This window comes from Suillus clintonianus, assembly GCF_016758775.1.
Source record: "Suillus clintonianus strain FC179 chromosome Unknown DEU56scaffold_32, whole genome shotgun sequence".
In the NCBI taxonomy this organism is placed as follows: Eukaryota; Fungi; Basidiomycota; class Agaricomycetes; order Boletales; family Suillaceae; genus Suillus; species Suillus clintonianus.
In genome coordinates, this window is record NW_024539256.1 from 112209 (window position 1) to 137314 (window position 25106).

A 25106-nucleotide genomic window follows, 5' to 3' on the forward strand; every position below is an offset into this window, starting at 1 on the left:
ACTGAGTGAAATCTGAATCAGATTGTCACCTCGTGCCCCTCACTTGGGTGCGAACCCTTAGAGGACGATATCTACAGATCATTCATCATTCAAACCGGCTTATCTCACAGCCTGCGTTTCTTCTATGGGCCTCGGGAACCCCATGAAAGCATAATTAAGGGGACCGTGTGTTTTGGCAATTGAATGATGCATTCGAACCGCGGTACCGTGGAGAGCCAGTTCTATGGGCCCGAGAGCCATGCATTGAACGCATTCGGGAATATTAATGTTGATGGCCAATGGCAATGGTGCCCGCTGGTTCCTGGTCCCAGTCACCCAAAATTTGGGCAATCAGTACTCTGATCAGTATGTTAACTTTATGTTAATGCTAACTTATAGTAAGTACTTACCTGCGCGTATACGTGTCCGCCCTTGAAGCATCCATCTCTGGAACTTGGCCAATGATATCGATACGTAGTTATGGAGAAAACCTGGAGATCTCGTGTGACTTAGTGAGACTATTCTCCAGATCGAGAGGGAGAAAGAAATCATTCACTGGCACCTTTTAGTTAATAGATTATCTGGCGTCCAGTGCTTCGAGCAGATCTAGAACGGCCCTTAGCTTGATCGCCTTGCTGAAAGAGCTACGAACCGACTCTGGTCATTCTGCAAGGGCGACTGCTAGACAAAAATGATTACACAGAACCAGTAGATGAAAGTGTGATATACAATACCCCACTTTCACTTTCACCGCCCCTCCCCTGACAATGGGGGTTTGACCGGCCAGCCACCCAATGCTTCTTTCCGAGGAATTGTCTTGACGAGCCCGACTCTAACTTTGATTCTGAAAAGAGATCTCTCGGTGCAAAAGAGACGAGGAGTAGTGGATGGCTGGCTGCAGCAGCTTGCCACGTGTCTGCACTCAGTCTCAACATCACGCAAGCACGCAGGAAGTTCATGCTTGCAGAGGCACGATGATACAGAATAATACACTGTAACGAGCGAAAAAAAAACCCAGCCAGCTATTCACATAAAATTCCGTCCCACCGCACCGTGGTTTAGCACCCTGCAGGACTGTTTGAACCCCGAATCGTTTAGTCAGCTGCGAGCTCAAGCTTGATCTTCGCAATGGCTGCTGCAGGGTTAAGACCCTTGGGGCAAGTCCGTGCACCTAAAAGCAAACAATAAATGCTTGTTCTTTGCAAATAAAAATGGAACAAGGAAACGTACAGTTGAAAATGGTGTGGCAACGGTACATGCTCATCTCGTTCTGGAGTTGCTCCTTTCTCTGGTAGCCATACGAATCCTGTCATCAAAAACCCAAATGAGATCCCACGATATGACATATCCCACGAAGAAATACCACGTACACGAGAGTCAGCAATCCAGCGGTATGCTTGCATCAGCGTTGCAGGACCCAAGTATTCATCCTGGTTCCACCAATACGACGGACAACTCGTCGAGCAGCATGCACACAGGATGCACTCGTAAAGACCGTCGAGTTTCTTGCGGTCCTCCTGCGTTTGCAAGAACTCGCCCTTCTCAGGTGGGTTATCGTTCTGGAGATAAGGCTTGATAGACTTGTACTGCTTGTAGAAGAGCGTGAGGTCGGGAACCAGGTCTTTCACGATATACACTGTATTCGCGAAGGGGTTGAGTCGTGTGACTGGGATTTAATAGGGGATGTAACGGCGAGGAACGTACTGTGAGGAAGAGGGTAAATCTTGGAATTCTTGCTTGGGTTTCTGTCTATGCGACAGAGACAGGCGAGGGTATTTTGACCGTCGATATTCATCGCGCAAGAACCACAGATACCCTCTCTGCATGAACGGCGGAAGGTGAGCGTGGGATCGATTTCGTTCTTTATTTTGATGAGTGCATCAAGAATCTGTGGATGGAGAGGAAAGCAAGGGACGAGTTCGAGCATCACAGTGAGAAGTACATAGACATGGACGTACCATGGGACCGGTCTGGTTGAGATCAATGGTGTAAGACTGGAGAGTTGGTTTCTTGGCAGGTTCATCTGGGTTCTATGGCACGCACACAGTCAAGTTCACTTGTTTCGATATACCATGGTCCGTACTCACCCAGCGATAAATCTTGAATTCCTTGTTCAGGACAGGTTTCTCAAGAGGAGTAGCCTGGCATCTCGCTGCCGACGAAGCGAACGAGCGCATGCTGGAACGCAGCGCGCTGGCGCGTGCGGTCTTTGCAAGAACCTGCATAGCTATGAGTGTGAGCGACGGATGCTCGGTGCGTGCAGGATGTCGGTGTTGTGGAGGAAGGCCGCGAGAAAGATCTCCGCAAAGGATTGTTGTCGCGTGAATTCGGATTGGACGGCTCATGTTGCCGGGGGCCGGCCTGCACCTTTTAAACTCAGACGGATAAAGCCGCAGCCAATTGCGGGTCAGCTAATTACAATTCAACCCGTTCAAACACCACCAAGGTGAGTCTGAAGAACCCTGCATATAAAGTGTGGTCTGCCTGGGAGGAACATCTTCAGGCAACTCTGACGCTAGGTATGTTCTCTCCTGGATGGATTTCTATATGTGAATAGTCGACCTTGTGTTGAGCTTGTTGGCCTACGAAATCGTGATGGCAAGCATAGGGCTTACCCTGGCTTCGGGGCCCGAGCGGGCAACGCGGACCCGGGATCCTTGTCCAGAGTCGCATGCATAGTCCTCACGAAAGTATCAGTGAGTACACCCTTGAACGTTGAACCCATATTATCATCACACCTTTCTGCGAAGAGGTAATGCTTCCATCTGCCGTCCTGCTGATCTTCTTTTCTCTTTTCATGCCGCTAAATACCCCTGCACCCATCCAGTACTACTAGATCCCGAAGATATTTATCTATGGGGGTCTAAACTTCAGCAGCCGAAGGTAACCAACATGAATATGCACTCTCACTCGCAACTTCGTATCCGCCAGAGCAGAACCTGTGGTAAGTCATTATGTAATAATTGCATGTATCATTCGCATGATGCATCTGTAACGCCGGGTGATGTTTCAAATCACAGCACATTAGCCATACAAATTGTTACAGGGGTTGCGCACTGCGCGTAGCGACAACGGTGCATACTGGCTGGCTGGCTGGCCCGCATCAATTGGACTCCCGCTTCCAGGGACTGGGCTGGCCCATCTGAAATGCCGTACTAAATATCCCTAGGCCCAGTTGATAAACTGAGCATGATTTTCCGTGTGAAAGTCCCGTCCTGAATCACAGTCCCATTCCTTCGGTAATGTTACACGACTGGCGATCAAGCTCCAGGGGCGCATCAGTTGATTATCTTACAGGAACTGGACCCGAGAAACAAGTTGTATGGGAACAACCGAAGGGTGCAATTTCAATACAGAAAGGCATCAGGACCGTCAATTACATCCAACTGCAGCAATACACGACAGTAGCGAAATCATTTAGCTTCTCCGGGATCCGCCACGATGGCTTAAAGTACACGGGCATATAATCATAAGAGACTCCCAAGAACAGAATTTGCAAAGATCAATCATATGGGGGTGTGTTTCAAGGTAGACGTTGAAACCCTCTTTTAAGCGTAACCGAAGGACTCGATGTGTAGAGTAACACTCGGGCCACCGTTAGCTACACTGAGAGGACTAGACACTGGGAACCGAAGAGCACCACGAACAGATCGTGCTATGCTCTGTGAGCCACAGACTGAAAACAGAGTAAGTATCACCCATAATCTGTAGCATGTGGAGGCGAAGACTGACCACTAACGGACATTCTGCCCGTCGTCGCTTTCACTTCGTCCCTGAGGATAGCCCATAGGTCGGGCCTTTCATGTGCAAGCTTGACCGACTCAATAGCGAACAGGGAGTCATTGTTTATTTCGACGACTTTTCCATCCTGCAACTCCATAATGTCGGAGCCGGAATCATCGCGCGCACGTTTTTCATCCTTTGGACTATACGACTGTGGTAACGTCTCAATAGTTGATGGTGCGCCGGTAACGTGGATGTGGATTGAGATGGATAAAGAAGGGGGTGCAAGTCGGAGTGCGCGGATGAGAACCTCATCGATCCAATGAATGTGGTCTGAGGAGAATAGATGAGTTAACCTTGCACAAGCCTCGATATTAATAATACTTACCGACGCTCCGAATTGACCAGATGAAAACAACACGAGAACAACTGCTTTGACCGTTGCGAACGCGTCTGAAAAATACTTGGTTAAAGATATAGAAACCGCAATCCAGTCGACATACTCTATAATATCCAGCAATACTGGCAGCGTGTACGAGACTCCGGATCCGCCTGAAATTGGGATATGCATGAGCGATATTCATATGTGGAAAGTTCGGCGACTAACCAGCAATGAGCACGGATGTGTCATATGAACTCAGGTTAGGCGAAGGCCCATATGGCCCATCGACAAAGACTTTGACTTTATCACCTTTCAAGGCAGCGTCTTTCAAGCGGGCAGTGAATCCCTCCCTCACGTTGATGAAAAACACAAGTTCTTTCCAGAATGGAGCACTGGAACCAAGACTGCCTTCTGCTATGCTGATCTGAGTATATTTTTCGCTCGTTGGGTTCTGTTCCTTGGGCGCATCAAAAAGTTTCGAATTAAAGCTCGCGATGGTGAAAGGGTGGGCCTCGAATGGCAGGCGTGAGACAGACGGCATGATAAGATAGGCAGTTTGTCCAGGGGTCCAGTGGAAATGAGACGGGCGGTGGAAACGCAACCGAACAAAATCATCTGATAGGAGTTCAGCGGTCGCATCCATCGTAGACCCTGACCCGAATCCGAAGTACGAGTGGTTAAACATCACTAGACGAATGAAGCGGATGAGGCGGTCCAGTCCCCAGATTACGAAACAGGGGTAGATCCAGTAGGCGACTCTGGTGATCATCAGCAAGCATTCGCGTCGTGTATTTGACGAAACTCACGTAAATTGTTTTGTGTGGTAGTAAGCACCGATCAGGAAAGTGCTGAAAAAAAAATTGTGAGTATCACAAAAGCAACAGAACTGGAATGGACCCACAGAACCATAGAGAAATGAACGTAGAAGAAAAGCTCGTATGCTTGTGCTCGGACGGGGCGCAAGGAGACGATACATAGAATGCTAAATGCGATCATGGAAACTACGCCCCATACGAGCCACTGCTCCGCGAAGTATGGTTGGAATCTGTGTAGTGTTAGTGCATTTCATTCTTAATGCATATTGCACGTACGGTGCGTTTCGGACAACCTCACTGCCTCCATGAACCCAGAGCAAGGTGAACACGACTCTAGACATCATGCGATGAACATAGTTAAGCTTGAAGACAAAAGCAAGTTATAACAAGGCAACGAAGAATATCGTAAACAGACTTGCCTTGTCGTAGCTGATACCGGTGATTACTAGAGGTGGTCAGCAAGCAGATTGAAATGCGAGTACACGGGCTGCCTTACAGGATACTATGTTGTTCTTGGTTCCGAGTGCAGTGATCAGTGGGAACTGGCTCGCGGCCAGCATGCCCGAGCGGTTGGACCAATACGTAATGTCAAATGCGTGGCCCTCGAGATCGGTTGCTAAAAGCTGTTTCAGGACATGCGAGTGACATCGCCAAGGAACTCACTGTTGATAAATGCCCATAGAAAAAGAAAAATGATGTATGCAATAGTGACAAACACTTCAGCCATGTTGAGGGTGTACGTCTTTCCAAATTCGAGTGTCCAGCGGAAAGAAATGACTCGGTATGCATTGACAAGTCCCAACGGAATGCGACGCCAAGAAAAACTGCGACGACGGTGCACAGAAGCAAGTTCTGGGTCGGAGTCGTTGAATGTTTTACGCCTCCCAGCGAACTTGGAGTGAAAGAAAGAAATGGACTGAAAAACGGCAATTATAAAAATGAAAAGACCGATGCAGTACCACGCCTGCAGCGGGTACAGCTTGTTGCGGGTGGATCGCAAAGTCTTGTCGGTGACACTGGACCTCGACGCAAGAACATCTCGGGCCATGTATGTATCCATGACTGAAGCTTGAAGAAGGGCGCGCAAGGTAACTCAGACCAAGGAGTTGTTAGGCTACCCTCGAAGGATGACCCTCTTTATAGTAGCTCGTCAGCCTCCGCATGAAATGAGTAAGTAATATCATAGTATTCAGGATTTGAAGTGCCTGGAAAAAATAAGTATTTCAAATATCAGATAGAGATTTTCGCCTCGGAGAAAAGAAGCAAAAATTGTTATCATGCTCACAAAAACCCGGAACATTGCGTTTGTCTAGTTGAAGTAGTCCAGTTCACGCTCCGGATGAGTATAAAGGTTTAAACTTTACATAATTGGAACTCCGCGAAACTTTTACCAGTTTACAAATTATCGGACTAGACCTGCCAAATAAAGCAGGCTGCCGTTGGGCTGCCGTCTCAAAACCTCGTGGACGCTCAGGCCATCTGCAGCCACCTGCTCGTTGTTTCTGTGTGGTTACCAACCCGCTTGCCCTCCTAATCCATCCTGTAAGTAGACGATAAATCTATCCGAATCATAGAGGCAGATTCACTGGTATCCACCGCCGCGAACTTTAGATCCACTTTAGAACCACTCGCGTGTCTCAAAAATCTGGAAAGACGCTACTGAAGGGGTAGATAGGACCTCGAATTCACACGCGTTCACATGTCCATAACTCAGCGCTCTCAGCAGAATCCAAGACGAGCCCATGTTCGCAATATTTTGGAGAAAGTGAACAAGTATTTTAATAATTGATCAATATTATCCGCGGGGGCGGTCCGGCATCGGGCGGGATTAAAATTTGGATTAGGCAGTTCGGAGTTCGATGGACGTTCCCTCTCAATCCCCCTGTCCCAGATCTCTGGGCATGCCAGCGTCTCGCCAGGTGAGTGCGTGTGTGGATTAGAGCCTTTTCTGACCAGCTCCGTCCTCGCCTCGCTAATGTGTAACGACAGAATTCGACAGATCAGTCACTTGAAACTTAAAATTGTACGGAATAGTCACCCCTGTCCGAGCCCCCGAGGTCATATTATTACACACACGACAGCCACGACCACGAGTAACAGGAAGTTCTGGTCCAGCGCAGTGTAACTAACAGTTGGTAATAAACGCTTTCGGCACCGGCGGGCGGCTGCTTTATGTCACACTGCAACTAGTCGTTCTGGTGATAATCTGGTTGCTCCGAAAAAGGCGGGATTTGCACCTGTAAGTCAAATTGCTTTAAAGATCCCATAACACATAACGATATGTATCCACTCCATAATAACACCAGATACTGAGTATTTTGACGAGCAGGGACTCATGGCAATATATCATGTCTCGCACGCTGGACACCATGGACGCCTTCAGGCATCTGGTGGAAAGCGCGGAGGTAACCAGCGATGACGACATATGCATGAGACTCGTGGTACAGTCTATTCTGGAAAAACGGGTATCTTTGTGAACAATGTGCCAAGTATATCAAAACCAAGTCATGACCTCCCGGTAACCGGACTATGGACCGATTGACATCTTCGTTTCTCTCAGAAAATATGCTTGATGCTGTCATTGCATCACACTCTCAAGCTTGCAAGTCGTCATACCTGCCATGGCGGAACGTAAGTAAGGGCAAGGGCTTATCATCGACGCCGCGTCCATCAAAACAAAAGAGATATGTGAGTACACCGGAATGATGCGACATTTCAGTTGGCCCCCTAAATGCACAGAATGGTCTGTATCGCGCAGATAATGCGGCAAATCGCGATTTGTGCGCCCAGTGTCGGTTTCATCACGAAACGCAAAACGACCTTTGGTTTTAAATGAATGTTAATACTAATAAGTATCAGGGACGTCAAGTCAAATTTCTTATCGATGCTAATCGGTCAGCCAGCCTTGATTTATCCATGGGCCTCGTCCATCTACAATGCTTACTTTTATAGGCGTATGAATGGCATGCATGGGAATCCATGGAGCATCCTACCAATAAATTTCCACGACGCACGGCTGCAAATGTGCTGAATCCCAACCTCTATTAGGTGATATTACACTTTGAGGTGACTCGCATCTTTCTGTGTTGGATTATAGGATCGCATTTTAGTGTGGAGAAGGGGCTAAGCGACCTACTAGGGTGCAGCAATCGCGCTCCCTCTCATTGCCCTGGGCAGAAAGGAATTATTCGGGCGGCTGTGAATCAGTAATCACCTAAGAATCAGTCAGGAGCTCGCCCCAGATTTCTCCAGCTTTACTTTATCTGTATTCATACCCTTTTCTTCACGACTCGCCGTCGATATTAAAGGGTACCTGTCTCTGTGGTGTTAGAAACAACACCGCTGGCACTTCCCAGAACGGGACCAGAAGAACCCGAAGAACCCGAAGGTGGTCCCCAAGTGGTCCCGTAACGTCTGGTTCGAGACTAGGAGTCTTGTATCTTTACTGACATGTCCGTTTGTCGTAAAATCGCATTCGCCGCAAGTCCGCTTCTTTCTGCCCTGTGGACCACCGAGGGTGGGGTTATCCAATTGAAAGTCGAGAGATTGTCAAGGCTGGGATCGGATATAATTAACTTGTTTATGGGATATGAACGCCATACAAAGGGAAGCACCGCCCAAGGCACGTCGTTAATTGTCCGAACCGCAAACATGGGTTCTGATGCGGCAGCTCGTTAGGTCATGCGTGCCTCTGTCAGGCTCTAAGAGCACGATGACACGGAACCTTCAAGTTGGAACGAACTTCTGATGAGAGTGGTTTCGTCGGAGTAGCTCACATGTATGCAAGACAAGTGACTTGGACGACAGTTGATCCATCATGCGCCACATTGTGTGCTAGGTGTAGCAACGTGATCCTGAATGGAAGATGTCGATAAGAAGAAACAAAATACGAGAGGAACGGACCAATCACTAAGGCGATATGAAAGACATACAGGCTTGCGTTATCTTGGACCTTCTTATGCCACTACCTGAGAGGTATCTCTCCTACTTACATCGATCCCCCTGCCTTTAGTTGCCAGCGCGATTCAGACTTCTCGCGCAACGATCCACCAACTTCATGTGGCAATAGCACCACTGTCATTGCCGCCAAAAGTTTATGGACTGACATCAATTTTTGCCGTTAATGACTCTGGTGTAGAACATTGTACCGTTCTTCATGACCAAGGTGTGTTTCAAGTGTAATGGCAACCCGGGGCGTCAAGACAGGGTAAACGTTCGCATTTGTCTTGAAAAGGTGATGCGCAGCTCTGTTTGTTAAGCCAAAGCCTTCCTTGCCGTTGTCATCCAGGTTGACATGGGTTTTGGGGTTGATTTTCTTGTTTGCAGACTGCAGTTTGATGAAACGCAATCACAGTTTCCTGCCGTCATGTGATTAGCGCCTCTGAGTGGCTTCACATGGCACGGGGTAAGTAAACAGACAAGCGCAAATATTGCTCAAGAAGGTCCGGAGTACATACACAGCTTCGATTCCTTTGATCTGGGCAGGACCTGAGGCCTGAGCGGTCAGCGGAAGCTATCTGGCGGGATTGGTTATTGATAATCAGCGGAGCTGTTTCTAGCTGTTTGCCTTTGTTCTGTTTTTGAAAGATTAGCAACACAGACCGGAGATGTAAACGGGAGTGATCGGACCGTATTACGGTAACTACACATTCGCGCACAACCATGATCGCCGAACCAATAGAGCCAGATACGCAATACAGCATTTCCTTGGAAAAAAATATGTCAGTACCAGGGCCCATCGAGAACAAGGTACAAAATCATGGACATCGAGCGCTGCAACGCCGAACAGAGACAATGACTCCGCGAATCGAACAGACAGTGACACAGATCATAAGTTAATGAGAGAACGCCCAAGAAACGAACAAGCTTCCAGATCATGATCACCATATCGAATCTTGCCGATCAAATATGGTCCTCAATTCAAATTTCACCCAGCGGATCAATCAGGATACCCCTAAGGAACCAACAAGAAAATAGACGAATACACCCGCCCAACCAACAACAATTACCAAGGCCTTCTCCGGATCCTTATCTCAGAATCAGCTTACAGGATCTTAACAATGAAACTTATCAAGTTGTCGAACGTTTGGGAAAACAACCCTAGAATCAGATAAAGTTTGAGGTAGATAGAAAGCCCTTTGAAAAAGATGTGGCGGGTAAAATGTGGCGGGTTGTGTGGCGGGATATGGGGCGGGTTAGTCACACCCACCCCACCCACCGTAAGTATATTTACCTCGGCCAGGTGATGTGCCAGAGCCACCGACTACTATAGCACCCTATCTAGAAACTCAATTTTATCAGTTGAATTGAGGTCAAAAAAAAATCAACGAGCGCCAAAAATGACCACCGCAGGGGTCGAACCTGCAATCTCCTGATTCCCGTTTGATCGTAGTCAGACGCGATGCCATTTCGCCAGGCGGCCATGTTGCTACCGAGAGCCTCGCAGATCTTTTGGGACAACGGGCAAGGAATGCGGATACGCAGTGGGCGTACAGTAATATGAGTTTGGAAAAGTGTCATATTTATGAGAGGCATAAAGGTCGTCAAGGTCGTTACTGTCCTGATATACTATTAGTACAGGGGTATATATGTGCATACTATAATAGATATCCCACATGAATCATCGAGTCATAAAGAATGAAAGATACTACACCTGGTACGTTGTCCTTATTCCATGTTTAAATCATAAAGAAGATTCAGCCTTCACAGCACCAGTCCGGTGTGGCTCTGCACCGGGGGTCCTCTCTAGTCCAACATAAGAATATACCTGCTCACGCGCCGCAGGTAAAGAAGCCCTCAGACGACGCTGAACATCCCCGAAACGTCCAGCTGCGTTTCTGAGCCCAAGCCTATCCCAAGCACGAACAGCCTGCCTAAGCGAGCCACGGCGGCGCGGCGACATCCAAGACCTTGCACGTGAGGAGGTAGACCCTGAATGAGCGCAGCTCTGGGGCTCAGTGACGGGTGCTGAGGTAAAAGCAGTGCCACTGACCTAACAGACTTGTAGGTATCGTAAACGAGCCTTGCTTGACGGGCTGAGGCTTTCCGGACTTGGCGCGCTTAACGAACCCTTTCAGGCACCCGTAAAACCAGAATGCGTGGAGAGGGAAGATGCAGGCGACGATGACGCCTGGGACATACGAATCATTCGTGACATCGTGACGGCTGACGACCATCGATGCACATAGAAAGAGATGAAGAATGATACGAGTCGTGAAAAATGACAGTGCGAAAAGCACATCCGAGCGGAAGCGAGAGTTGAGACTCCCAATAGCCAAAACGAAGGTAGGTACCTGTATCAAGTCAGCGCTCTCGATATCAGACATGAGCCATGAGAATTAGAGTTTTACCTCCATCACAGCACAGAGCGAGAAAAGATGACTCCAGCCCATACGACAGGTATATTCGACAATCAGAATGTATATCGTGTGATGAATCCAGCCTGTTAGCAAGTTAACCTTGCTACGGTAGTAAATCACGCCCATTAAAAGGTCTCTAATACGTTATCAGCACATGTCGGTAGCAAAAAGACTTGAACCCACGCGACAAGATATGCTTGAAAGAATCTACTGATACTATCTGTCCAGGATGTTGACATTATCCCTCTCAAATCTCCACGAGAACTGATGTAGTGAAAGAAAAGAGGCAAACTCGACAGAGACATTGCAGCGCTACTGATTGTGGTCAATAACCATGATTGCTGTTTCACTGTGGAACACAGAGACGCGAAAACATGATAAGCCGCTATCAGCGCCAGAAATGAGTATAAGAAAGCAGGAGGTACCGCATCCTCGATGGACACGTCGAGCATGGCGCGGGCACAAAGGGGAGAGTGGTCGCGCGAGAGAAGGAAGTGACATTCTCCCGCTCGTTATCATTTAAAGAGCCAATGGCAGTTTATGGCACGTTTACCCGTGTATGCCATTGCGATTCGCGAAGCTTCAAATTTTCAGACTTCCCAGCCTGAAAAAGCTCATTTTGGTCAATACTAAGTCATTATGGAGTGTCATCACCCACAGAGTCTGCCACACGAACGTGAAGGGACCCGCAGTGCCATGAACAGCTTTTTGACAATGACAGTTACAGTAGTAGAGTGGGGAACCCTATATGCTACTGACTTTTGACCGTGCACGTTGTTCGTGTCAAACGAACGTGCACGATTTGATTTCCTGTGAATATATTTAAATTTAGTCATAAAAAGACCCGTAAATGGCAAAACGTATATATTTATTATTGCAGCTTCGTCGTCGGTCGAAGTCTCGACCAGCTTGATTGTTGACCGTCCGGTCCGTTGACACGCCCCGCGCGGCACGCTGCTAAAGGTGACTCTGAAACGGTCAAAGATCGACACATACGTTTATTTACATTGGCGTCCTTGGCGTCCTCATGCGTATGGATACCTGATCAAGTGAAGTACTTCAATTATTCTGATTATCTGTGCTGATATACTTCATCGCCGCATCGGCATCCCGGACTCCTTGCCAAGTCGGTCAACCTTTCGGAGGTTGTTGGAGGTCTGGATGCTTACCCTGGGTCAGGTTCTATATCAGAGCCTGTCGCTTCGAACACCAAGGTTGGGACGTCGATTCTCAAGTGGTTCTTTGCGGAAAAGCCCTTCAGTGAAACGTACGGACATCCATTACCGATCATAATAGTCGACATGGCTGCAGGTTTATGCGGCAGAGACTTAGATCTGTGTTCATATCGTATGTTACTTTCTTTCCAATTTCACTTCCAAACTCTCCTAAATAGTGTTCAGATTCCTAGATTGTGCTTGTCATTATGATCCCATGACGTGGCATCCTGAAACACGATGAGGTCGCTGTGTTTAAGAGCAGATCGGTTGTTGATGTGACACGCCAGCTCAGTGAGCACGAGGTGACTAGTTTAAGGCGCTTCAAGTTCAAACCAGGCATACATCATCTATATCAGACCAAGTAGATTCAACGAACAACCTATGTCCGACCGCTCCTCCCCTGATTTAAAAAGAGCCCTGAACTTACCAGTTGGGTTACGGGTAGGTTGGGCATTGCCGTGACTTAATGACGGGCTTGAACCACAACAGGGTCAGCGAAAGTAGCAATCTCGTCGATAAACCGCTCCTACTGGGGTATATACCTCACAGTTTCTATATGTACAAGTCAGCTATGTGTCGATAACAGTGAATGAAAGAAGAGATTGAAATACTTAGTCTAAGACTTTAAACTTGTAAGTTACTGCAAACGTTCCTGGGACCCTAACCCTACCATATGCAGCCGTTTTTGGGTGACACTTTCAAGCGACAACTCAACGCCAACTTCGCTTTCTCTGTTTCAAGGTTTCGCCAAGAACTTTTACTGTCGCCTTCCCTTCTACCTTGGCGACGGATTCTCCAAGCTGGAATAATTGAACAGCCAAGATGTCTGCAGGACAAGGAGAAACGATGCGAACGCGAGCTATAACATCCACATTGACTGCACGCTTGTCCCCGACCGTGCCATCTACTTCTCAAACTTATGAACCCCTTGTTAGGTCTGCGCTTCGACAGCGACTCATCCACAACATATTCGCGTTCTCCGCTGCATTCACCCTTGTTGCCAGCATTCTTCTCGGGGGAGAGGATGAGACGAGTACTTTCGTCAGGCTGCTTTCGCCGGGAACTTGGGCGATGGCCTGCCTCAAGTGGTCCGTTGGTGTATTGCCTGTGATTGCTATGAGAAAAGTTTACCTCACCTGTGAGTTATTTCACCTCGCGTGCATGCTGTCTCATATCTGTTGCATAGCTGCCGCCACACCTGCAACTTCACCAGCCAAAATAATCACAAATGCTATTGCAAAGCCAAGCACACGCCGATGCTTGGCAGTGTACATGTCATGTACATTGATGCTTATCACGCTCAATTTATGCTCATTTACCTCGGAAGAACGTGAAAGCCTTCATTTGAATGTCTTCGTAAAGTCGAGGTACGTGATTCAGCAGTCTTACTGTATATGCCGGAAGAGAGTTGCATGATGCACGTTGGCATTCCGAGTGTTGTTGAATTTCGGAGGCTGAGGTTTTCACCAGGAAACATCCGTACTACCTCAACGGTCGATTGCTTTTCCTCATCCTAGCCCAGTTGTGGCTAGCCGCTAGTTTCTTGCTTCGAAACATCATGTTAGACCGATTTGTGTTCAGATGGACGAAACCCTTGAACTCGTCGGAACTTGTGAGTGTTTTCCCTCCTTCCTGAATCATATTTAACGATCCACCCGTAGCCAATTGCCCCGAGCAATCTTCTGAAGCTACTCTTAACGATGACTCTTTTCACCTCATTTTCATCATTGGTGTATGGCGTCGCTTTTGGTGTATCGCGGATGCTTGTCCTTCCGCTGCTTTTAAAGCTTCCAGTGGTGAACACCATTGTCCGGCCGTTTATTGCACATTTCGCAAAAGGTCCATGGACTCTAACCCTACCTATATTGCATTGGTCGCTTTTGGTTCGATCGTTTATGATGGGCCTTGTGACTGTAATGAGTTGGGAGTTCGCGGAGTCGTTATTTGACGCGTATGTTCCCCAGGTGAATTATTTTTTTTCAATGGTCAAATATGCATTCTAATGTGTTTTTCAGCCGATCAAAGTTGGCACCCTTACTGCAGACCCTAATGTGACGGTTGTCTCAGGGATAACGACTCAGGACACGGTGTTCGCACATTTTGCGTACTCTGAGTTAGCAGAACTGGCTTCGGATGAATCTTCGGCAGGGAGCGCTCGTAGAACAGCCCTGTTTGGTGATCAAAAATATAGTCCGAGCTTGTGGAACGTGTTGGCCCGTCAATCGCTCCTGCGTCTTGGACAGGATTATCAAACATTCTTACGACGCGGTGCGCCGATTACTCCACCTGTCGTTGTAGCTCCAGCAGCACCAAAACCCAAAGATCCTCCATCGACCCCTTTGATTCGGAAGGCTATCTTCAAGGCTCCGCGGCAATCTCCTCTTGGCAGTATGCTGGATTCAGTTTCTTCGGATTCGGAGCTCTCGAAGGCTGCGGAAGCAGTGGCAGGCGAAATGGAGGAACGCGCAAGTCAAATGCACATTCCAGAACTCTTCCGATCTGTAGCGCAGTCATCTGCGGCTGCCCCAGCAGCCAGCGCAGTCCTGACTAGACCGACACCAAGCATCATCTCCGACTGCGTTGCACAGCTGAAGGCGTACGGCGGGGCTCTCTTTGTGGGCCACTGTCCAGCTTGGTTGCAGGAGTCGGCGATAAGATGGAATAAATGGGTTTATCGAGAGCGCTTGAATAAGGTCGTTGAAGTCTGTTTGCCAAATAGGGAGCTTGATGCACTCATCATCGAAGGTACAGCCAACTTTTTTTACTTCATATGCAACTATTGAATTGATCTACAGCGCTATCGCACTTCGTCTGTGCTTCCCTAAGCGAGGATCGGTATGGTGTGGTTCAAAGGGACATACCACGCATCATCGAAGCTTTCCTCTCGTTTTTATCTGCGATCGAGGAGTATCAGATCGAAGTGAACGCTAAATACACACCACCGACGCCCGATGAACTCTCGCAAGGCGACACGAAGATATTGGAAGAAAAAGAGATGATCCGTGTAGAAGTTGCCAGAGCGGGCGACGTGCTCGTCGTTGTCTCAGATGGTTTGTGACCTCATTTCTGGCCCAGACACCTCTTAATAATTCAATTGTTATAGCACTGAAGACTGGGGTGGCAAATATTTCACGGACGTTCGGCGACAAGCTAGTTGCTTTCAAATTCCCTCCTCGGACGGCACGGAAGCTACAGTCATTTGTTGACTACACCTAGTGTTTCGGCGATTTAGAATCAGGGATGATCATCAAATCCTCTAAACCCCAGGCTCCTGGTGACTGCTCGCATATTGTGCATCTCGTGAGGTACTAGCGGCAGCATTGTTCGAACTTCAGTAACTTAGGGCAGGCAGCCCCCGCTGTATTTATCCTTCGAGCTTCAGAACGTCATACTATCTATCGCAACCAACTAATGATCCTGTGCTAGAACGTGCATCGTAAATGTGTGCTTATCGCATCAACGTATCTTTATGCGGAATGTTGAATGAATCCAGCATAACTTGGCCATCGTCGGACAGTAAGCTGGAGGTAGAGCTAGATGTAGCGTTCAGTTTCATTTGGACTTTGCAGTGTACGGTCTGGATTGTTTTCAAGTGCGAGAATTTGACGTCCACAACGCGGTCACGTGATTTTTATCTCTTCGCATTGCGCGACGTTCGTCGAATCGCAACGTTGATAATAATAAAGGCCGACTTATTGTATTTTGTAGGTACGCGTGGAATTCGAGTGGTCAACGTGCTTCGGAACCAACACTAGCTAGTAGCGGCAGGCAGGTTGAAAAACACCAGTAGCTGACTGGGCTATCGTCCAACGGCTTCAATCGAGATTTGGATGTATCCGGATCCAGGTGACTGAGCTTTTTGTTGAGATCGAGGGCTCCTGCGCTGATCGCATCTTTCCAAATTTCTAACAGCGAAGGCTCAGAATATACCAATATCTTGTCGATGACTTGGAGGGTATAATAAACTTGAAGTGGTGGCTGGTTGCAATCATCGCTGCCGGAGCGTGGTGTTTCAGTCAGCCTCCACTGAGTCAGTTGTCATATTTCATGGCTGCTCTTCCTAACATCCCACAATTTCCTCTTGTTTGTGATTAACATGCGTCTCACCGATAGATCTCTGTCTATATCTGTATCTTCCATCCCTCTCGCCAAACCCCAGACACCTATTCGGCGTGTGACTGCTCTCTTGCGTTCTCCTCTTCAACTCGGCAAGCGTGCCCGTCCACGTTCTCACTCCCTGGACACCGAAAGGCTTCCGATCAGTCGCCCCCTCTATTACACTCCTCCCCCCGCGGTTGCCCTTCAGACCACGTCTTCATCCACCGACAGTATCATCATCACATCTTTCCAACATGCACCATTCTGCTGCCATGAGGACCTCGTTACCATGCCTCGCCCTGAACTTGTGCAGGTTGCTCAAAGCATCAATGGACGTCTGCCAAAGGCACTGCAGATTGCGTGCGGTGATGATGTGGAGGATGCGGATATTCGGAGAGCGATAGAGGTCTTGACTGGGATACGCGCAGAGACGGCAGGAGATATAATCCCACCCGTTCCAGGCGCACCTAGGGCGGTACGGACAAAGAGCATGAGTGCGGTATTGGAGGATGAAACATCCTGGGATGTGGATAATGACTCGAGTGCAACGGGCGACCGATCAGTTGCCATTCCTTCTAGTCCACTCGCCATGCGTCGCCCGCGATTGGAAATGCTCAAGGAGGAACAAGAGCATGAGGAACCTTTGAGAAAGCGGAGGCGGGCTTCACCACAGAATGACCATACCCTTGCTGCATGTGTGCCTACTGCGTCAGGCTCACGCCTCATCGAGAGTATCGACATCTCAGCCTCTCCCCTGCTTGGGTCAGACAGCAGCAAGGTCATTAGCTCCCTGACCAGTACTCAAGGGAATGTACAGCGTCGACGCAGCGCTCGTCTCTCCGGTCACAATCCCCACCCGCGCGAATTTGTAATTCGCCTCCCCTTCGCATCGTCGCCCAAAGCGCAGCCCACCCGCATGCTCCGTTCGTACTCACAAAGAGCAAGCCTTACAACGTCTGCGCAGGGCTCGAAGCTCAAGCGTACTCAATCTGATGCCAATGTCACGCTTACACGCCCCAAGTATCATTTCCGACGCGGGCGCGCTACACCCAAGGTTGCCGATCCTGTCGGCTTTGTGCCAGAGGTTGAGAAGACGTTGCAGGTTCTACCGATGATCCACACAGGGTCTGGCCTTGCTGTCGATTTTCTCACTCCTAGGGCCCGTAGTGCGAGCGCGTCAACCACGGTCTCGCAGGGGAAGAGTGAAATCGGCTCAGGGGTCGTGGAGGCAATGGGGGAGATGGTGGTATAAGTTACAACACGCTTGTTGCATTGCGTCATCCAGCTTCAGAAGTCAAGGTAAACGTGGTAATAGGCCACCCTCCCGTATTCATTCGTTTGAGTTTAATACTCATATATGGAACAAGACTAATATATAGCTCGAGTCTCGAGCATATGTTACAACGAGTATGTATAGTAGTCTGGTCAACAGACTAATTTCTCGGATGACAAGGAAACATCATAGGCTCCGATTGATATCTTGCAAGTGTTTCAGGAAACCTTTATGCGCATGGTCGGCATCCTGAAGCAATGAATTCAGGAGTTTCTTCTCATCACCTGTAAACCCTTGCAGATCACTGGCATTAAAGTTGAAGGACCTTTCTTCCTCGTGTTTTTCCAGTTCTTTCGCGACTTTATCTCTCCACGTATTCCATACTCTTGTTTCATTCGGGATGAAACATTGCAAGACCTCTTTTGGCTTGAAGTCAACAGGATTTGAAGTTTTTGAGGGCCTCAAGGGGACGCCATCACTGAGGACCAAACATACAAAAACTGCTTGAGCTGCTCTGTTATCGAGTCCAATTTTCCACGTTCGTGGTTCACGAAGCGCTTTCCACAGGATACCGACTTGTATCTTCTCCAGCTCCAGTGACGACAGAAATGAGTTATATGCCCACGAGGCTGCAAGCGATGAGATGAACATGATCTGCCCGAATGTCGTTGACTGGGGGATGAGAAGGAGTTGGAGAAGGAACTGCGCAAGGAGGAGAAGCGAGCAGAGTCCGATTCGTCTATACTCTGGGTGCCCATCCATCCTCAGGACAAATTTTCCCTTGGTTATCGGATCGATGTCTTTCTCTGCACCTCTGACGATTACTACATCGCTTCGCGTCAGAAGCATCCCGTCTGCAGGCGGCACGCCCCGAGCGGCTTCCTTAACGGAAGCAAATTCGAGTTTAGCAGAGCCCATGACAAGGCAAGATATGCCGCTTGAAACAACTCCTAGCATGATGAGGGCGAATGCTAGCCAATCTCCTGAAGCAGCAGAAATCGCAGACGTTGCGAGACTGATGGTGATGGGAATAGCAGCCAAGAGAGCATGATGGGTACTCATCATCGGCGCCTGATCCAAGTGCTTCAGATCCACGTCTCCGACATCGAGGATGGTGACGGACAGAGGTGTAGTCTCCCTGCCTTTCACTTCCGCTACTTTCTCAACTTCTTTCGCCTTCTGTATCACGAGGTACGCCAGGTGACCGGTAATCATATCTGTGCCCGAGAAAACACCCCAATAACGAGGGCCAGGTTTTCCATCTAGCCCAAATACCTCAGCGGGTGTGAGATTTGGACCAGGGAAAAGACCATCCCAGAATCTGGAGTTAGCGAGCTGCCCAAACTTTTTGGCGACAGTATAACTTCCTGGTGAATTATACCAGCCTAACCAGCGCCTTCCACGATAGATATGGACAGTAGCCATCGCTGAGATTGCTTCATCTCCACCGAAGAATCCAGCGACGTTAGAAGTATTGAGATTGAAATTCGATTGGTTGATTGGGACGTTAAAGGTGGGTGTGCCTGTCAGAATCATGTTACAACGAGTTGCTTCGGTTAAACGACCTCTTTGCCTCAATATAGCCGACAACAACATCAATGGTAGCCTACATAGCCTCTGGGCGCTAACTTGGTGGGAAATTTTCATCCCAAGCCTGCCAAGGCCTGCAGAGATTCTGGAAACCACAGGAGAAGGTTTTGGGCAACGTAACGACGAATCGTGTAGACTGCACACCAATCCACAACTTCTGCAACGAATATCGACACGCATAGGCGTGCATGAATGTTCAGCAACTAGTAGGGATAGTACGTACATGCCATTGACGGTCAGTCATTCAACGTCATCCTTTCTGGTATCTCCTCATCCTTTGTTTGACCAGCACCTGGTCGCATTTAAATGTGATTTCTCAATGAAATTCAGACATTCACCCTGTTAATGAAATATATCGGCTGGGAGAAGCCGCAGTAGGGAGGAAACTCCCGAGTTGCTCCGTCGTCCTACGGTGCGGGCCGCCTGTTGTTTGTGCCGTCATTGACGAACAATACACTCACCTCAATTTCGCTCGTGCTTTTATCGGCCACTGACTCTGAGTCCAGGACGTAGAGGCCGTGTGCTTTCTCGAACGTTGATCTGTACATGATCTGCTGTGCCCTTCACCCTCGCATGCGTCATGCGTAAGAAAGCAGCACCCGGCATTCGTTGGACACACCTCTCATCCATGAGAACTAGAGGCGCCATCAACTCACCACAAGTGCCTGCAGAGTATTCTTGAGCCGGCCCTCCAAAAGGGCATTTTCTGCATGCGATATAGCACTGTTCATTCACCTGTAAATATACAAGGTACGAGTCGCACTGTAGATGGACATCTCACATCAGGAAAAACCTCTTCCGGGAAATGGGACAAATTTGTGTAAATGATGGTGTTTTATCGAGTTTTATTGTGTTTTATCATCATGTTTCACATTAGTGACATTTATGAACTAACCAACAGCCCCCTGACGCCTTCGTTCGAATAAAGTGGGCAAAAGTGCAATAAAGTGTGCAGCATTATTAATAAACCTTCATAATAGATGATCCTCCTTGAGAAGCGATATCACAATGACTAAGGTGAAACAAATTATATTGTCATTCAGACTCAATACACAATACTACATAACTACTAATGAACGGGGAGATCACAATGAACACAAAGGAGCGGATAGCAGCAACAGATGAAAAAAATCACTAGACACGAAGGAGCAGTTAGCAAGGCTTGACATCAACAGAGGAATACACTTACACCATAACAACAATTGCTCCGGTCAGCAAGGCTCGAGGTTGAACGTTGAAGGATGGCCACACTGACTAGCTTTAACAGAAAAGTGATTTCTGTGGTTAGCAAACCTCAAAATCGCCAGAGGATCAAGACACTGACTAGTGTTGACGAAGGGTGAGCACACTCACATCCTGACAACAGAAGTGATATGATATTGTTAGTCTGCAAGGCTCGAGCTCGACAATGAACACACTAACTTCCTATTTGATGACACGGATGAGTGGATCATTGGGCGTGAACGGATGCATTGTAAAGAGACGTGCGTGGACGGATGCGTTGTAAGGAGACGTTCGACAAGGCCAAGGTTGGTGGATGCTCATGGTTTGGTTGTGGTTGAACGTTGAAATTTGAAAGTTGAAGTTCGAACCAAAAGTCATGTGAGTGCATGTGGGAAGTAAACAAACAAGTGCAAATGTTGGACTTCAGAACATTTCAAACGTGTACAAACACAAGCGTCTCAATGGCAACAAGCATCGCTTTGCCTCACACATCCTCGCCTTCTTCGCTACATCCGACAGAGCGGCATTGTCAATGAAAACCTCATTGAACATTTCTCCAACGAGTTCCAGGTCACGCTTGGTCGCATTCACTGCTGTGGAAGGCATATTCTTGGGCTCTGAGTCCCTTTGTGTCCATATTCTGGCTCAAGGAACACGGTCTCATGCCTGGTCTTATGTTCTCCAACGAGCTTATCGGCTGTGAGTGAGGGTCCGCATACTGACTTTGCTTGCTTGCTCTCTAGCCACCTCAAGCATCGCCTGCACCCTCAAGTGACTGGTGTGTGTGTCATCTGTATGTGTGTGAATTTTACGTGCGCAGAATAGTTGAACAGATCCAGCGCCATAGTCTTGCAGCATGCAGATTTTGTCATATGGCGCCGCAATGTGAGTGTGACAAACTTCGATGTTGTGCAACTGAAACACTCGACTCAGTACACACAGCCAGCAATGAAAAACAGTGAGTTCGTGATGTGGCGAGCAGCTGTTCCCGCAAAATCGACGAGCTTAGATGTTTATAGGCTTCCCCCTTGTTTTTTTTAAAATGCCTTAAAAGACATGTATTGTATATACTTACTTCGATGTAGGTAAATATGCATCCATATTTTCCGTGAATATGTATCTTTCTGTAATAATATGTGATAAAGTTGAGAAAGTTGACTAAAACCAAGTAATTCTGCAAATTTCGCATGGGAGCTTTTCCCTGATGCATGTCGTGCGAGCAATTGCTTGGGTCAAGGTTGAACAACTCGGAGCTTGTGAGTAATGGTTATAAATTTCCTGTGCAAACCATCTCATACCATATGATTTGTCGGGTCCAGGTGCCCGGAAGGCTGTTCGCCTGTTCCTAATGCGTACAAGATCAACTACCGGGGGCTACTAGGTTGTTCCGTGTGTTGATATACATAGCCACTAGACTTTGCCTCTGTCTGACTGTCTGACAGCGCCGCAGCAGGCTCCCGCCACAATGCGAGGTCTGTATGTATTTGTCTGTTAATGCTCGCCTTTTTTTAACTGTCTTAGCGACGCCACATGTGTAGTTTAACGTCACCCACCTCCCGGTCAAGCCGTATTTTTTCTGCATCGTGTTCCCTCAATCAGTGAACGTGGCATTTTAGATTCCATTATTTCCGCTAAGCCATAAGACGCGATCCAAGTTGGACCGGCAAGCAGACCAGACACTGGTTCCCATGCCGATCGGAAGATGAATCCCTAAAGCTCAGTCTTCCATTACACTCGCTCCATTTCACTCGCGCGACGCGCGTATATTTGATTTCCGCATTGACCATCGCTGACGTTCCCAACGCGAATAGATCATTAATGACCTAAATGACGCGGTCATGACTTCCCGAGTGCCACGATTCTCTGGAAACACCGTAGGGTCACATGTACTGATGTTTCAGGGTGCATCTATCCAACCGAGAAGTCGAAGCACCAGCGCATTAAAGGAGGCGACTTTGAAAAGAAAACTGCACCTCACGCCTCAACTTTGAGCTCATCCATTCCTCACTCATACTCCTATACCTCATACAACCTACAAGCAAAGTGCTTTACATCATGAAAGTTTCATCCGTCATCTTCTCCATCTCCGCCTTTGTCCTTTCCGCTTTGGCGCAAACCACGGAAACTCTTTCATATGACAACAATTATGATGACGCCTCCCTCTCCCTTTCAAGCGTTGCTTGCTCAGACGGTACGAATGGGCTTGAGACAAAGGGATATACAACTCTCGGATCACTTCCCACGTTCCCTAACGTTGGCGGTGTCTACACCGTGACGGGCTACAATTCTGCTGCATGCGGATCCTGCTATAATGTCACTTACGGAACTAAATCCGTTGCTATCCTCGCGGTGGACGTATCCACAAACGGCTTCACCGTTTCAGAGACGGCGATGAACACCTTGACTGGTAATCTGGCTGTGGAGTTGGGAAGGGTGGATGTTACGGCAACCCAAGTGAATGCATCATTTTGTGGCTTGTAGATGCATCCTGTTGGTATGTATGCCGTCTCAAGTCAGTTATGCCTTCATTGAACATTCTCCTTTCAGGAAATGTTGGGACTTCGGACTTGGCACAGTTCCAGTGGATTTGAATCGCATATCAAAATTGAATACAAAGACTAGTAGTACGGACTCTTGCTGTCAATACTTCTACGTGTACGCTACGTTTTTGTTGGACTTGTCGACTTTGTACATACTTGCATTGTCACGGTTTACATAGTGTCGCGGACTTGTCGGTGTCACGGAACAATTGTAGATATTGAAACGCACACATTCAGCGCCTGCATCCTCCGCATGTGTTTTCAACCTCTCGTCCTCAGTGCTCACAGTGCAAATTCCGCCCACTGACGCGTAGCGACCATGTGATCTGTGAGCACATTTGGGCACGCAGATCCCTTGCGGTACATGTATCACACTGCTGGATAATACGAGAACCATAATGGAGGGAAATTCATATTAGGCACGCGCGCACTAGGATGATTGGCTGCAAAGCTGGTGGAAGCGCTCATGATCAATATCAAAGTAGACAAGTCAGCGCTAGTCAGCATGAGCGGTCGTTAATCGTGGGAAAGCGTGTTAATTTCCTCTCATCAAACAAGTTCGCAGACCTGAAGCTTGAACGTTCTGAACTCTGAAGACCCCTGTTATTATCCCACCGACTACGATTGCTCGCATTCCCAGGCCTCTGCAGCGGAAATTATACCGCTGTACTGAACACTTCTCCCATTTTTTTTTGCGTTGGAGTGGATGAAGTGGACCACGGAAATGGTCAATAGGCCATCCAATGACTACGATTTGCGACCGAAGGCTCCAGGCCTGTGGGTGTCCAAGACGAACTTCATTATGTGCGCCCCCTAAGTAGCTTTGTGAGTCTCAGTCTGCTTCTCTGGTATAACGAGTTGAATGCAAATTCATGGAACTCATTTGCAGTCCTCACACTCTTCCTGTTACGTCTCTTGAGCCCGACTATCGAAGAGGTCCTTGACGCGGACAACCATTGTAACACCACGGTAGACCTGAGTCCAATATCCCCCTCAATTCAGTGCCATGTATGATGCTGGAACCTCTCATGTTAGCTCCTACTCTTCGCTTTGCCCCAATTCAGTCTTCCGTTTTCTTGCTCTTGCCCGGTGCTCTTTGGTTTACCTCCAGCTGGTTCTTGTGTCGTATATCTTCTCACCACGGGCCTCGCAGCTCACATCACCATTACACGTATCCTTTTCATGATGCTCTCGTTCTCACCACCTTCGTAGTGGAACTCGCGATTACATGCATGTTCATCAGTGAACTGGTGAAGAAAGTAGAAGGTCATATATCACAATATATAGTACATAATCACAAGAACTAGCACAATCCTGCTATCGTGGATTAAATCGCTATGTTTGGCCTTGTAAATGACACTGATTTTCTTACAGAATTGTATGATCGGGAAAAGGTGGTAACATCACTCAAACTCAGATTTGAAGGAAAGGTGCAGTAAAAGTTGACAATTGACCTAGACGAATTAAAATGGCGACAGCAGAAGTAAGGTCCACAATTTTGAAGCTAAGATCTAGACGAATTAAAATTGCGACAGCAGAAGTAAGGTCTACAATTTTGAAGCTAAGATCTAAGGTTCGTATGTTGCAGACATCGAGGATAGTCTAATCCGAACGAACAACCGTAAGTTTGCGCCCTGCTTCAAATGTCGATGCCAGCCCTTTTGAAGGCTGATTTTCTTCTATTATAAGTGAATCCTCCATGAAAGGATTCAAGGTTCGTAAATTGCACATAACGAGGATGTGTTCATCTGAGCAAGCGTGTGAACATTATTTCCCATTGCGCAATGCGCATAAACAAGCTATAGATTGAGCACAGCCTTCATTATTCGTGCGTTGCGTACCAAGCACATATCATTGACCATCTTATATCTAGTGCTACGGCGTCGGCACACCGCGTTTCTTTTCG

The 25106-nt window shown here is 47.9% G+C and overlaps 10 protein-coding genes and 1 non-coding gene across 11 annotated transcripts; 5 read left to right on the forward strand and 6 right to left on the reverse strand.

The window, feature by feature from the left end:
- Positions 1-571: 571 nt before the first annotated feature.
- DEU56DRAFT_335747 (uncharacterized protein) lies at positions 572-1085 on the reverse strand. Its single transcript, XM_041345728.1, has 2 exons — positions 632-1085; positions 572-585 (listed from the first exon to the last, which is right to left on the reverse strand). Exon 1 carries the CDS (start codon positions 936-938, stop codon positions 675-677), a length of 264 nt encoding a protein of 87 aa, XP_041208801.1. The 5' UTR covers positions 939-1085; the 3' UTR covers positions 572-585; positions 632-674.
- Positions 1074-2204, reverse strand: DEU56DRAFT_871265 (iron-sulphar subunit protein of succinate dehydrogenase; the record flags this gene model as incomplete). The annotated part of the gene is made up of 6 exons (XM_041355687.1): positions 1074-1150; positions 1210-1285; positions 1350-1615; positions 1684-1867; positions 1938-2009; positions 2067-2204. The coding sequence occupies 6 exons, from the start codon at positions 2202-2204 to the stop codon at positions 1074-1076; spliced, it is 813 nt and encodes a 270-aa protein (XP_041208802.1).
- Positions 2205-3289: 1085 nt separating this feature from the next.
- DEU56DRAFT_972536 (ferric reductase NAD binding domain-containing protein) lies at positions 3290-6204 on the reverse strand. The gene is made up of 12 exons (XM_041359493.1): positions 6185-6204; positions 5563-6104; positions 5396-5515; positions 5319-5344; positions 5176-5261; positions 4986-5129; positions 4891-4932; positions 4310-4842; positions 4206-4254; positions 4091-4155; positions 3712-4035; positions 3290-3655 (listed from the first exon to the last, which is right to left on the reverse strand). Exons 2-12 carry the CDS (start codon positions 5957-5959, stop codon positions 3528-3530), a joined length of 1914 nt encoding a protein of 637 aa, XP_041208803.1. The 5' UTR covers positions 5960-6104; positions 6185-6204; the 3' UTR covers positions 3290-3527.
- Positions 6205-10239: 4035 nt separating this feature from the next.
- On the reverse strand, positions 10240-10321 carry DEU56DRAFT_t61. The gene has a single exon. It is a non-coding gene; the product is annotated as a tRNA-Arg (tRNA).
- Positions 10322-10378: 57 nt separating this feature from the next.
- DEU56DRAFT_801965 (uncharacterized protein) lies at positions 10379-12041 on the reverse strand. Its single transcript, XM_041353168.1, has 4 exons — positions 11442-12041; positions 11250-11394; positions 10892-11192; positions 10379-10830 (listed from the first exon to the last, which is right to left on the reverse strand). Exons 1-4 carry the CDS (start codon positions 11708-11710, stop codon positions 10583-10585), a joined length of 963 nt encoding a protein of 320 aa, XP_041208804.1. The 5' UTR covers positions 11711-12041; the 3' UTR covers positions 10379-10582.
- A 1143-nt stretch (positions 12042-13184) lies between these two features.
- Positions 13185-15951, forward strand: DEU56DRAFT_886809 (nucleoporin protein Ndc1-Nup). The gene is made up of 7 exons (XM_041356203.1): positions 13185-13613; positions 13662-13842; positions 13946-14087; positions 14137-14439; positions 14491-15220; positions 15271-15525; positions 15579-15951. Exons 1-7 carry the CDS (start codon positions 13298-13300, stop codon positions 15689-15691), a joined length of 2040 nt encoding a protein of 679 aa, XP_041208805.1. The 5' UTR covers positions 13185-13297; the 3' UTR covers positions 15692-15951.
- Positions 15952-16165: 214 nt separating this feature from the next.
- On the forward strand, positions 16166-17929 carry DEU56DRAFT_335891 (uncharacterized protein). The gene is made up of 2 exons (XM_041345730.1): positions 16166-16321; positions 16388-17929. The coding sequence occupies exon 2, from the start codon at positions 16572-16574 to the stop codon at positions 17823-17825; it is 1254 nt and encodes a 417-aa protein (XP_041208806.1). The 5' UTR covers positions 16166-16321; positions 16388-16571; the 3' UTR covers positions 17826-17929.
- Positions 17930-18032: 103 nt separating this feature from the next.
- DEU56DRAFT_736262 (uncharacterized protein) lies at positions 18033-19382 on the reverse strand (the record flags this gene model as incomplete). Its single annotated transcript, XM_041348497.1, has 2 exons — positions 18033-18272; positions 18318-19382. The coding sequence occupies 2 exons, from the start codon at positions 19380-19382 to the stop codon at positions 18033-18035; spliced, it is 1305 nt and encodes a 434-aa protein (XP_041208807.1).
- Positions 19383-20677: 1295 nt separating this feature from the next.
- DEU56DRAFT_755793 (uncharacterized protein) lies at positions 20678-22041 on the forward strand (the record flags this gene model as incomplete). The annotated part of the gene is made up of 8 exons (XM_041349950.1): positions 20678-20775; positions 20831-20920; positions 21231-21359; positions 21404-21438; positions 21508-21545; positions 21594-21618; positions 21830-21916; positions 21980-22041. 8 exons carry the CDS (start codon positions 20678-20680, stop codon positions 22039-22041), a joined length of 564 nt encoding a protein of 187 aa, XP_041208808.1.
- Positions 22042-22581: 540 nt separating this feature from the next.
- Positions 22582-23252, forward strand: DEU56DRAFT_335915 (Cerato-platanin). The gene is made up of 2 exons (XM_041345731.1): positions 22582-23154; positions 23208-23252. Exon 1 carries the CDS (start codon positions 22716-22718, stop codon positions 23139-23141), a length of 426 nt encoding a protein of 141 aa, XP_041208809.1. The 5' UTR covers positions 22582-22715; the 3' UTR covers positions 23142-23154; positions 23208-23252.
- A 640-nt stretch (positions 23253-23892) lies between these two features.
- On the forward strand, positions 23893-24546 carry DEU56DRAFT_801995 (uncharacterized protein). The gene has a single exon (XM_041353169.1). It carries the CDS (start codon positions 24211-24213, stop codon positions 24505-24507), a length of 297 nt encoding a protein of 98 aa, XP_041208810.1. The 5' UTR covers positions 23893-24210; the 3' UTR covers positions 24508-24546.
- Positions 24547-25106: the final 560 nt, after the last annotated feature.